An 11,345-nucleotide genomic window follows, 5' to 3' on the forward strand; every position below is an offset into this window, starting at 1 on the left:
AAATTTATGATTTTTTTTATCACTTACTGTGAATATGAATGTTAGCAAATAATGGTCAAATTGCATAATATTGTTAGCAAGTGCTGATGTTGTAGTTGGAAGAACAATGGCTATTGCATATCATATTAAAATCTCTTAATAGTATTATGCAATTTGACTATTTTTTACTAATATTTATATTAATAAGGTACTAAAATAAAAATAAATAAATAATAAATTCTAAAATAAAAATAAGTTAAAGTACAAAATAGTTTAAAGAAGTATTCTTTAAATCTTTCTAGTAGCCACTTCAATACCTCTGCTTAAAGAGAAAAAAAATGTTTAAGAGAATGTTATATATTACCAATATTTTTTATTTTTATATTGTATGATTGACACATATTTAATTATTTAAAATTAAATAAATATAATGTTAATTGATTCATGCCATTAAACAAACTTTGGAAAGAATTAAAAAAAAAAAAAAAAAAAAGAGCTTTCTAATATGGAACTTAACGGTAGTTTGGGTATTTGGTTACATTTAAAAAGACACACAAAAAGTCACTTGTCTCTCACAATTTCAAATTTTCTTGCACTTTCTTTCATTTTCCCACATTTTCTCATCAGGGAAATATTAGCACCTCAATCTCTGAAATGGAACATCAATCTCTAAAACTAGAAATCCTGCAGGGCCCAAGAAAAGGCGAAATCTTTGAATTCCCTTCAAAATCCACTGTCAAAATCGGCCGAGTAGTCCGAGGCAACAATCTTACAATTAAGGACGACGGCATCTCGTCAAAACACCTAGTAATCGGACCCGAATCTCCATCTTCGGGTAAATGTATAGTCCAAGACTTGGATTCTTCAAATGGTACCACTCTCAATTCCTCAACTCTCCCTCCTTTCACATCCTTCGTCCTCCACGACGGCGACACCCTGAAACTCGGCGGGGAGACTTCGATACTGGTTCAGTTTCAAGAATCTGAGGAGCCGTCTCAGCTGAGGCGCTATCCGAAGAGAAAAGTCAAAGAATCGGTGATTAGAGCAACTGATGAGGAGACAGAGAATAAAGTTAGAAGAGGGAGGCCGAGAAAAGCTAAGGTTTCGGATGATAAAGAATTGGAGGATGTGGAGAAATTCAATGTAAGGGTTACACGAAATAGAAAAAATGAGGATAGAAAAGATTCAGAACCAATTGTGGTAATTAACATTGAAGAGGAGGAGGAGAGGGAATCCGAGCAACAGAATGTTATTATGGAGAAACAACCGAGAAGAGGTAGGCCGGTAAAAGCTAGGGTTTCAGAGGATAAGCAATTAGAAAATGTGGGCCCCAAGGGGGAGGATTTGGAGAGGAAGAAGGTAAATTCTAGGGTTACAAGAAAGAGAAAGAACAATGATTGTGCTTTGGCGAATTTGGATGGTAAAATGTTGAGTAGGGGGAGGGGAAGTAGAAAGAATATACAGGAAGTGCCAGTGGAGAATCTGGATTTAGGATTGAATTCAAGAGAAGATGTGAAAGAACAGATCAGTGAAGCCGATAATAGCGGAGATCAGGAGGAGGAGAAGAAAGAGGGGTTGGATTTGAGAGAAGAGTTGAACAAACAGGTTAGTGAAGTTAGCATTAGTGGAGATGAGGAGGAGGAAAAGAAAGAGGGGTTGGATGCAGAAATAGAGTGTGAAGGTGTTGGAATTGGGATTGTCAAAGAAAGTGTGGACTTTGGCTGGGATTTGAATGAAGTTGGTATTAGCAGAGATGAGGAAAAGGAACGTGAAAATGGGAGTAGAATCAAAGAGAGTAATGGTAAGGTACAAGTTAGTGAGAGTGAAAATTTGGGGAAAGAGAAGGTAAGAGTGGATATGAAGAGGATAACTTTAGGACAGTGGTTTGATCATATGGAGTATTCACATAAGCAGACAAGTCAGGCTATTGAGGAGATTATTCAAGGAATGAGAATGAAAGCAGTGCAAGTTAAAAAACACATAATTGAGCAGAAGAAAGCTAAGGCTATGGCTATTGGTTAGAGAAGCAATGACTTTGAAAATCTAAGGTAGTTAGATTTTGATGTTTATAATTTTCTATGATCTCACTGATATATATTGCTGTGGTGGAGTTTGATATCTTTCAGTAGAGAGAAGCTTATGTTTTCAGATAGGCTAGCTCGTACGAGACAACCAGCTCATGTGACTAAGCACTTTTGAAAAATTGAAAAAAAAAAAAAATTCCAAGCTTTACACTGGGACATTAGCGTGAAGTCAGCATTCTTAATAAGAACTTCTTATGTTCTATTTAGAGGTTCAGATAGGTTATCATGAAGTGCTGCAGTGTAGCTTGAACAGTTTCTGTTAGGATGGATTTGGTAAGTAGCTATATAACCCCTTAAGGAAACTTCAGTTTAGGAGTCTGTCATAGAACCTCAGCAGATTCCATCTATGAGCCGTTTGTAGTTTATGAATCCAGGGAAGTAGTACGCTATGTTATTTATAATCTCTTGTAAATTGAATCAGACTTTAATCTGCTCATATCGTTTGATGTGTAGTAAAATTAACAGGGTTTTGGGAGATTTATGGTGTTCAATTCTTATTCTTCTACAGGTTGTAAGGTTGCATGAAAGAGGGGTCAGCCATCATATATGAGGAGGCTATAATGTAAAGTACATAGTAGGATGACATAAAGATGAAACAGCTGTAGAAATGAGTGGTGCTGCTAAAGAACAAAGTAGAGTCGACCTGGAATCTTATACTATGTTAATAGTTGACTTCTTTATGTGCTTTTCACTATTTGATGGTTAGAGTTGCTGCAGCCGCAAGATGTATGGTGTTGTTTGGCTCCGCCTTTCTTTTAACAGGGCATTGTATCTCCTACGACTCTGCTCCTGGATGGAAATGTTGGCAAGATTCTGATTACTTGGTGAATGGAGATTCTTGTGTCTACTTATGTTTTTCCATCATCAAGTTTTCTAACTGTGTTTTTTATTTACACATCACAGTATATTCGCTCATTCTTTTATTCCTCTACATGTGAGTTTTCAGCTGCGGCTGATCAAAACAATCCGAAATTAGACCAGGATACAAGTTCTCCTCCATCTTGGATGTTTACAAGCTTTATATTGTGGTTATCTCGAGCATCATGACTTGAAAGATGGGTTCTGCTTTAAGTCTCACTTCAGACTAACTTTATACCTTGCAACCCGAGTCCATGCAGTGCATAATCATCTAGCACCAAAATGTTTTTGTTTATTTTCACTTCAATTGATAAAATGCCAGCGTATCACTCAGTGTACGTTCAAAAGATGTGAAGCTAAGAAAATGTATTTCCAGGATGAGACATAGCTTGGAGTTGTTCAGTTTCCATGTTAAATATGACGACTCTCCATGGAGTTTTACCATGTCACGGCCCCCTTATAAATCCCTTTTCATTCAATAGAGAAAAACCAAAGAAAATAGTTCTTATTTTACACACAAAAATTTGCTGCAACAGCCAAAATAGAACTGATGTGCTAGCATATGCATATATAACCAACCAAAGTCGACAACAAATACTCCCAACTCATTTGGAAAAAAAATATTCTGCACCATTAAGCTTAGAGAGTATATAAATAATACACAATAAATAGGCATATGGATGACTTATTCCTGATAAATATTCGTAAATACGGATTATCCGTCCTGTTTGGCTAAGAAATTATCCACCCCCACAAAGAAAAGCATAACAGCTAAAAACCACACATTTGAGAAACAAACCAGCATCTGCATCAGAAAATAATGTCCTCATCCTTCTCCATTGCAGCAGACAACATATTGTGAGCTGATTTTAGGGAAATTCCTTTCTGCAAAGAAATTTTCTCAGCAAACTGTTCCTCAGCAAACTGCTTGGCAGCTGCAAGCTGTCTCTCAATTTCCCTCTTCTTGTAACCTTGTATCTTCTTTAGCCTGAAGAAATCCTCCCTTTCAAGCTCATCCAGCTCCCCTTTAATGTAACTAATTGTGTTCTCCAGTCTAGGCTTCACAACATTCTCCAGAGCATTAACCCGACGATTTGTTGTCTTAATTGCCTCATCAAGTGTTAAGAATGATGTCTGAAGTGAAGCAAGCTCAACTAGAACCTCAATAGATTTTACATAAGCAGCACGACAGGCCTGAACTTGTTGGCCACCTCTGGCTAATCCAGTAAGGTCATTCTTGGTATCACTTTCAGTGAAATACTCGAACTTAGGCAACTTCACACCAGCAACATTTTCTTGCCGAGATCGAACTTTAAGGGATGCATTCTGGACATTCTCAAGGACAACATGCTTAACATTCTCACCAGCAACATACTTTGCTTCAGTTAGAGCAAACGAGGAGGCCTTCATGATCTCTCCCATGGATTCTTTAGTAGAGACAATCTTTTTAAGAATTTGACGGAACTGCACAGTTAAAGCATCACTCTTCTTCTTGAGAAGAGCATGACCTCTTGTAGCACCAATAAGGCGAGCTTTTACTACTGCAAGCATCGTCACTGTGGGAACTACATTCAAGCGTTGGCCTTGGCCTGACATCTTTCCCAAACTCTAGAACAGAAAAACAAGTATCTACATCAGATATAATGAACAAAAAAAAGAAAAAAAGAAAAAAAAAAGAAGAAGAGACGAAACAATTCTTCTTTAATAGAAGAAAATAATGATATTAAATATCAAAAACGGATTGAAGGTAGACCTAAAAAATCATCTGATCTTTTGGAATACTGAAAATCAAATCTATGATTGAGATAAAAGAACCAAGTGCAAAACTTAAGTGCCAAAACAAGTAGCTAGAACTTGGGGCGCTATTAGCATTTTGAAAAAACAAGACAATATGCTCTATTCCTCATATACACAGCATTCCTTATCCCCACCCCATTATTTCATTGTTATACACTGTTTCTTTTTCTTTTTCTTTTCTTTTTCTGGTACGCTAGAAACAAATCCGCTATTTCACATCTTCTAATCCTAAGACCTTCCTAGTTTCCTTAACACTAATCTCAATCTTCACCTGTAAGATAGAGGGGTTCTGACAGATTCGAGAGAGGTAAAAAACGTTTTGATGCACAGTTTTAGCAGCACGAAACTTGCTTTATATCATTCTTCTCAATTTTCTTTCTTTTTCCTTCTGTCTTTCTTTTTTTACAAAAAAAAGAAATAGCAAATTGAAAGAGTAGTTAATTAAATTTAAGGCCAATCTCAATCTTCACCTGTAAGAGGAAGAGGTATTATGATCCAGCTGTAGAAAGAGGAAAATATTTATGCTATATGGTATCAGAGGGATACCTGAGATGACAGTAAGTAGTGTCGCAGGACCGGATAATAGCCACCGCCACAGCCGCCGGTGAGTGGTGAGATTGATGCTGAAAATCGAGGACTTGTGTTTGTGGTAGTTAAATTCGTTTTAATTTTACTTTCAGAAGATGTATGAGAGTTGTCGATTAAGAGATCCCCAAAAATAAAATAAAAATTGATCTGAATGAAACAGTGGGCCCGTGTTTGTGTTGAAGAGCACCTTCCTTCTCCTGGACAGGGAACGGCAACGTTTCATCGTTCTTTCTTAACCTTATTTAGTTATTTTCATTAAAATTAGGGGAAAGTACAATTTTGTACTCTATGGTTTGACCTTTGACAAAAACGGTCCTATAGTTTTTTTTTGTTAACAATGTAATACCTTGTGTGTTAATCCGTTAGCAATTTGGTCCAAACCCATGACAGCTTAAGCATAATGAAATATCATATTTGAACTTTTGCCAACTTGTAATAATTAAATGACATGGATATGATAAAATATTTTAAATTCAAGATTCCTAAATTGTAATAATCTCTAAATATAAAATCTAATTTTATATTTATTCCTCTCAAATTTTTAAGGGCTTAAAGCCATTATCGTTCAAAACAAATGTTGAACTCAAAAAGTGAAACTGCATCCACAATAGTTGTTTAATGGTCCTTTAATTTTCTAATCTCTTGTTTGCAATCACAATCAACGTTGAAGTTGGCTTAAAAGAAAAGTTGTTGAGACCACTATGGTTCCCCAACAGAAAATAGAAGCCATTAATTATTGTTAAAATGTATGTACTTTCTATGAGCGCGGCTTTTTCAAGGTCTGTCCCAAGTGATTGCGGCTATATCATCGTGGCGGAGGTTGTCTCTTCCGTACTAGGCGCAATTTAAAAGTGAGTCGTTTAGAAAGAGGTCTCATGGGATCACAACACTCGTGGTGACTACAAATTATTAAAGAAGACTAGAAGTTGCCACCTTAGTGAAATAACTAGGACAAATAGAGAGGTAAAGGATGCCAGCTCGGATTTTTCATGGAGAGCCTAAATTTTCCTCTCCTGAACCATAGATTTAAGTTCAAAAAGTTAGGTACATGTAGGAAAAGGGGTTGAGCACCCTAACAGACCCGGACACAGAGTCCATCCTCCGTTAGAAAGGGTTTTAATTTTTCTAATCATATTAACCTAATATGGTTGCTACCTGCCAACACCCCTTTTCTGAATATAGATATGGAGGAAAAAATTAAAAACCATATGATGAAAGTTACTAGCTTATCGGGTCTCGGGAGGTGAAGAACAAACGAATCCAAGGCTAGGGTCGAGGTTAACCCAGCTGGAATTACCTTTTTGAATCAATTAAGAAAAAATTAAGTTTGAGGATCAAAACAGTAATTTTTACAAAATCGGGGACTAAACTACAAATTTTAAAACTTTCTCTATAGAGCCAATTGAATTTTGACATTCCAATGTCGTTGTTTCAGACAATTTTACATCTAAATACAGATTCTAGAAGGTTTTCTTGACGATAATCATTATTTTATCAATAATTATTTAAATTTTAAATAAATAAATTATATATTTATCTATATTTCCTAAAAATCTATCGCTTTCTCTAGTATGAAACCTTAATTCTATAAATAGAAAGAGGTATTTAAGGTTTCAGGGAAGGATCAAGAACTTAAAATTGGTAGTAAGTGAGATCGACATTTGAGAGATACTAAGAAAGAAAAAATAGAGAGAAAATAAAGAAAAATATTGTTGTTCTTAGTCGTCATTAAAAGATCCAAGCCACTGAAGAAAGAACCATTTTTGGAAACTTTCTTTTTTAATCTACAGAAGGTTTCTCTAAGCCAGATCCATCACTAGATTCCTACCCACTCTTTGACTCAACTGCATCCTCATCTTTTGAGACTCGCAAATCCAACATTCACAGTGACAACCTAAGGATTCCTTCAATTATACATCCACCATCATCATAAAATCAGTTCTTTTATTTCTTTTTTTATTTTCTTTTGATTATTTATTTTTAGAAACATGATTAGGATTTTGATTTATGATAAGTATGATTAAATTAGGGTTCTGATGAATATGCATGATTATTGGGTTTGATTTTGATAATAAAAACTTAGGCATTTCTATATATATGATTTTTTTCTAATTAGGGTTTATTAGGTTTAATTAGAAACATGTTATAGGATTAATATTAAAATTTATTTTTCCATTATGATTATGTAATTACATTTGCTAAATATGATTTTCTTAATTGATTTTCCATCTATTAATTTACTGCACTTAGGATTTTTATCAGTTTAGGATTTTGATCGTTCAATTAACTTATTTCTCCTTTATTTTAATATTTTTATTATATTTTCTTTTATTCTAGTTGATTTTAATGTCTTTGCATGTAAAATTCCACTTTGGGGATGCAAAAAAGTACTGAAAAATCATTAAAAGCCAGCTCAGAACCCTAGAGTCAATATGCTCAGTATAGAGCAAATTGGCTCTGCATTGAACTGATCGCTCTACACATAGAGCCGATCAGTTGTTAAAGTTAATATTTTTCTTGCTTTTTAGATGATTTTTTATGTATTTTGTCATATATATAGTTTTTAGATCTTTTTCTTTCGCAATCATAGTCGTAGGCCAGATTGTAATAATTAGGTTTTACTTTCTGTTTCATTTTGTTTATTTTATTTATTGTATGGTTAATTAAATATATGATTGATTAACTAAAATGGGCCATATAGACTTAGGCTAAAAAGCTGATCCAACATGAATGTGGTAGTTTGATAAGCTAATCAGCCTTAACTAGGCCTAAAATCTTAAAATCCAAATAGACTAACGGGCTTTGGCATGTTTAGTTAGGGTTTTGAACTTAGGGTTGAGATCACAATATAATAAGTAGTTCACTAGGTCTAAAGACTGGAATCTAAAGAGCATAACATGTAATTAGACTACACTAAGTGGGCCTTATACATAATTGGTTAGTAAAATAGATCAATAACTCAAATGTGGGCTGGGTTAATTAAAATGGGCTAGACTAAGGTGTATAGTGTGTTGTTTTGACATGCCTGTATAAATTGTAGGCATTTATAGGGAATACTTTGTTAAACAATAAAATTAAAGACTAATATACATAAATAAGGAACTTGGCTTCCGGATCCATCTCCATACTCTATGGCGTAAGCTTCCTTATGGAATCTGAAAAATACCACTTATTAGTAAAAGTGTCCTGGTGATTAACCGGGTGGCAACTCCCATCTTCGTGCTAGTCTCAGTGATTAGTTAGCATGTTCCTGATTATGTTGAAAAGCCTTACAGTGCCATTGTCACTAAAGACACTTGGGTGCGCGCCCTAAACCGCCGCCTGCAATAGGAACTCCGTTGGGGATAAGAGAAGCTGATTTTAGTGTATGTTTGTCTTTAAATTTATTATTTAATAGATTATTCTTGTATCACTACACTTTCACACATTATACATATTGGTCCTTATAGCCCCGATGGCGTCGGCTAGCAGTTCTTTGGTTCCTCAAATCCTAGAATTGTGACATTGGCTACCATCACTCACAAGTAATGAGTTGGCATGGACCCTTGAGTGAGGAGATGAGCTAAGGAAGAACACTATTTACTTATGGGACCCTTTTATCCTTACCCAAGACTCAACTCATGGTAATGACCGTAGTAATCTCCCATAGGTACCATGTTACTTGCTATATGAGATTTTCTTCCTTCTAAGTGTTTTAAGCCCTAATATTGAAAGACCTTGACCCAAATGTGGAACCAGTCCCCAGGCTCAAAATACGCAGGCTTTTATGCTTACATTGAGTAACATCACCTTGTTTGATTTAAATATGCTTTGAGAGATTATGGCCTACGTGTTAGGCCTACTATCCCCTATTGATAGAAAGCTCAAGTTAAAAATCCTAGGGAAGAAAGACTCACTAAGAACCATGTCCGAGAGTAATAAAGTTGAAAGGATGAATTGTATACTACTCTATATGTGTTAAACTTTTTTTCTTTCATCCTTTTGCATAGTATATGCATCATACTGACCTTTTCTTTTTTAGCCATATATACTCTCATATGGATTGGAAGAGGCAAGACAGTGGGAGGCTGGAAAGAGTGCCCAATTTCCCAAGAATCAGAACTGTGTTAAAGCATTTAGAAAGACTGAGGCGCCAAGAAGAGATGGCCAATGGAAGAGCTAAAAAATATTGTAGTACAAGACTTAAAGGGTGTGATTCAGGAGGAACTTTAGCAACTCCTAGTTAGGATGATTGCAAACCAACCCCCACCTACTGCTCTTGTTGCACTGGCTAACCCACCTACTGCTATTGACCTGGCTATGGTTACCGTTGAGAGTGCTGCTGCTTACTACTGCCACTACTGCCGAGGCCAATGCCAATGCTGAAGACCCAGTTAGAAGGGGAGTGTCTCGAAACTTTTAGAATTTCGATGAGGTCATACTTGACCAGGCTAAGAGGGAGACTGCCCTTGCCACCAATAAAGCTGTAAGCGGACTAAGTGCTCGGCTTGACAAGATGTAGGGTATGCTAGAAATTAAACATTTGGATCCAACCTATGATTTCGAAGAGTTGGTATTGACGGGGGAAGACAAGCTACCTGAGAAGTTTAGGATGCCTGACATGAACAAGTTCAATAAGACTGGTGACCCGAAACTTCATCTGAAGCAGTACGTGACCATCATAGGAAATACTCAGCTGAGCAGGACCCAGATTGTTAAGCTATTCGTGTTTTCACTGGAAGGACCTGCAATGAACTAGTACTATGGTCTGGAGAAATTTGCCAAAGCTGAATGCGGGATTTGTGCAACTCCTTAAATTGAAAGAATAAGATAAGGAGACTAAGAAAAAATTTTGACTAGTATTTATGGGCACTAAGACCTGAATTTCATATTATGCTTTCTATTTTGTCTTTTATTATTATTTTTTTGATTTTAATTATTGCAATAAAAGTGGTAGTAGATACTCATTATCTACTCATAATATATTTGAAATATACTAAATACTATAAAATGCATTTTCTATAGTAACTCTAGTCTTACTTTTGTGTTTGCTTGAAAACACTTAGTAAATTCTAATTGTTAGTTAAATATTTAGGCAAAAGATCTATTTTTTCTTATTTATGTAATATGATCTTGTTAGATCATGTTAATTCATGCATAGGATAGCTTTTTAAATTCATTTTAATGACTTAGTTTCAAGATTATTTATTTTTCTGGATGTACTTGGTTTCATGAATTAAAATTTGTGTAACTAAATTGTATTTATAATTAAAAAATATTTATTATTATTGGTCAAAGTTATTTATTAGAATATATATTATGCAACAAATATATTGATTTTAATAATTCAAAAATGGCAATATATACTCATTATACACTCATAATATACTTAAAGTATACTTATATATTGTTAAATGCATTTTCTGTAGTAACTCTGGTCTTACTTTTATGTATGCTTCAAAACTATTACTTAGTAAATTATAATTAATGATTAAAAATTTAAGTAAAGAGTCCAGTATCTTTTCATATTTATGTGATATTATCTTGTTAGATCATATTAATTCATGCATAGGATAGCTTTAAAATTCATTTTTATGACTTGGCTTCATAATTATTTATGTAAAATTTATGTAACTAAATAGTTTTTATAATTAGTTAGTAGCTATTATTGTTGGTCAAAATTGTTCATTATATTCTATATTTTGCAACAAACATATAAATTTTAATAATTCAAAAATAGTAGTAGATACTTATTATATAGTCAAAGTATATTATATACTGTTATATGCATTTTCTACAGTAACTTCGGTCTTACTCTTGTGTTTGCTTGAAAATATTGCTTAGTAAATTTTAATTATTGATTAAAAATTAATGCAAAAAGTATAATTTTTTATTTATGTGATATGATCTTCTTAGATCATGTTCATACATAGGATAGCCTTTAAACTCATTTTTATGACTTGGTTTCATAATTATTTATTTTCTTAGACATACTTGGTTTCATGAATTAAAATTGGTTAAATACAGATTTATGTTTCTAAATTTATATCAATTAGTCAG

General features: G+C 34.3%; 2 protein-coding genes across 3 annotated transcripts; one reads left to right on the plus strand and one right to left on the minus strand.

Moving 5' to 3' along the window:
- Positions 1–390: 390 nt before the first annotated feature.
- LOC8268677 (FHA domain-containing protein At4g14490) lies at positions 391–3,117 on the plus strand. Its single transcript, XM_002532644.4, has 2 exons — positions 391–2,027; positions 2,572–3,117. Exon 1 carries the CDS (start codon positions 634–636, stop codon positions 1,999–2,001), a length of 1,368 nt encoding a protein of 455 aa, XP_002532690.2. The 5' UTR covers positions 391–633; the 3' UTR covers positions 2,002–2,027; positions 2,572–3,117.
- Positions 3,118–3,529: 412 nt separating this feature from the next.
- LOC8268682 (V-type proton ATPase subunit D) lies at positions 3,530–5,477 on the minus strand. Of its 2 annotated transcripts, none has more exons than XM_002532643.4 (2): positions 5,265–5,477; positions 3,530–4,529 (listed from the first exon to the last, which is right to left on the minus strand). In XM_002532643.4, the coding sequence occupies exon 2, from the start codon at positions 4,515–4,517 to the stop codon at positions 3,732–3,734; it is 786 nt and encodes a 261-aa protein (XP_002532689.1). In that variant the 5' UTR covers positions 4,518–4,529; positions 5,265–5,477; the 3' UTR covers positions 3,530–3,731. The 2 variants fall into 2 exon arrangements, with proteins under 2 accessions (XP_002532689.1, XP_015583032.1); XM_015727546.3 differs by lacking the exon at positions 5,265–5,477 and adding an exon at positions 4,990–5,161.
- Positions 5,478–11,345: the final 5,868 nt, after the last annotated feature.

The sequence above is a fragment of the Ricinus communis genome, chromosome 5 (assembly GCF_019578655.1).
Source record: "Ricinus communis isolate WT05 ecotype wild-type chromosome 5, ASM1957865v1, whole genome shotgun sequence".
NCBI lineage: Eukaryota > Viridiplantae > Streptophyta > Magnoliopsida > Malpighiales > Euphorbiaceae > Ricinus > Ricinus communis.

Excerpts from the sequence above, each read along its gene's own strand:
- LOC8268677 (XM_002532644.4), top strand. The coding sequence starts at position 634 with ATGGAACATCAATCTCTAAAACTAGAAATCCTGCAGGGCCCAAGAAAA.
- LOC8268682 (XM_002532643.4), bottom strand. The coding sequence starts at position 4,517 with ATGTCAGGCCAAGGCCAACGCTTGAATGTAGTTCCCACAGTGACGATG.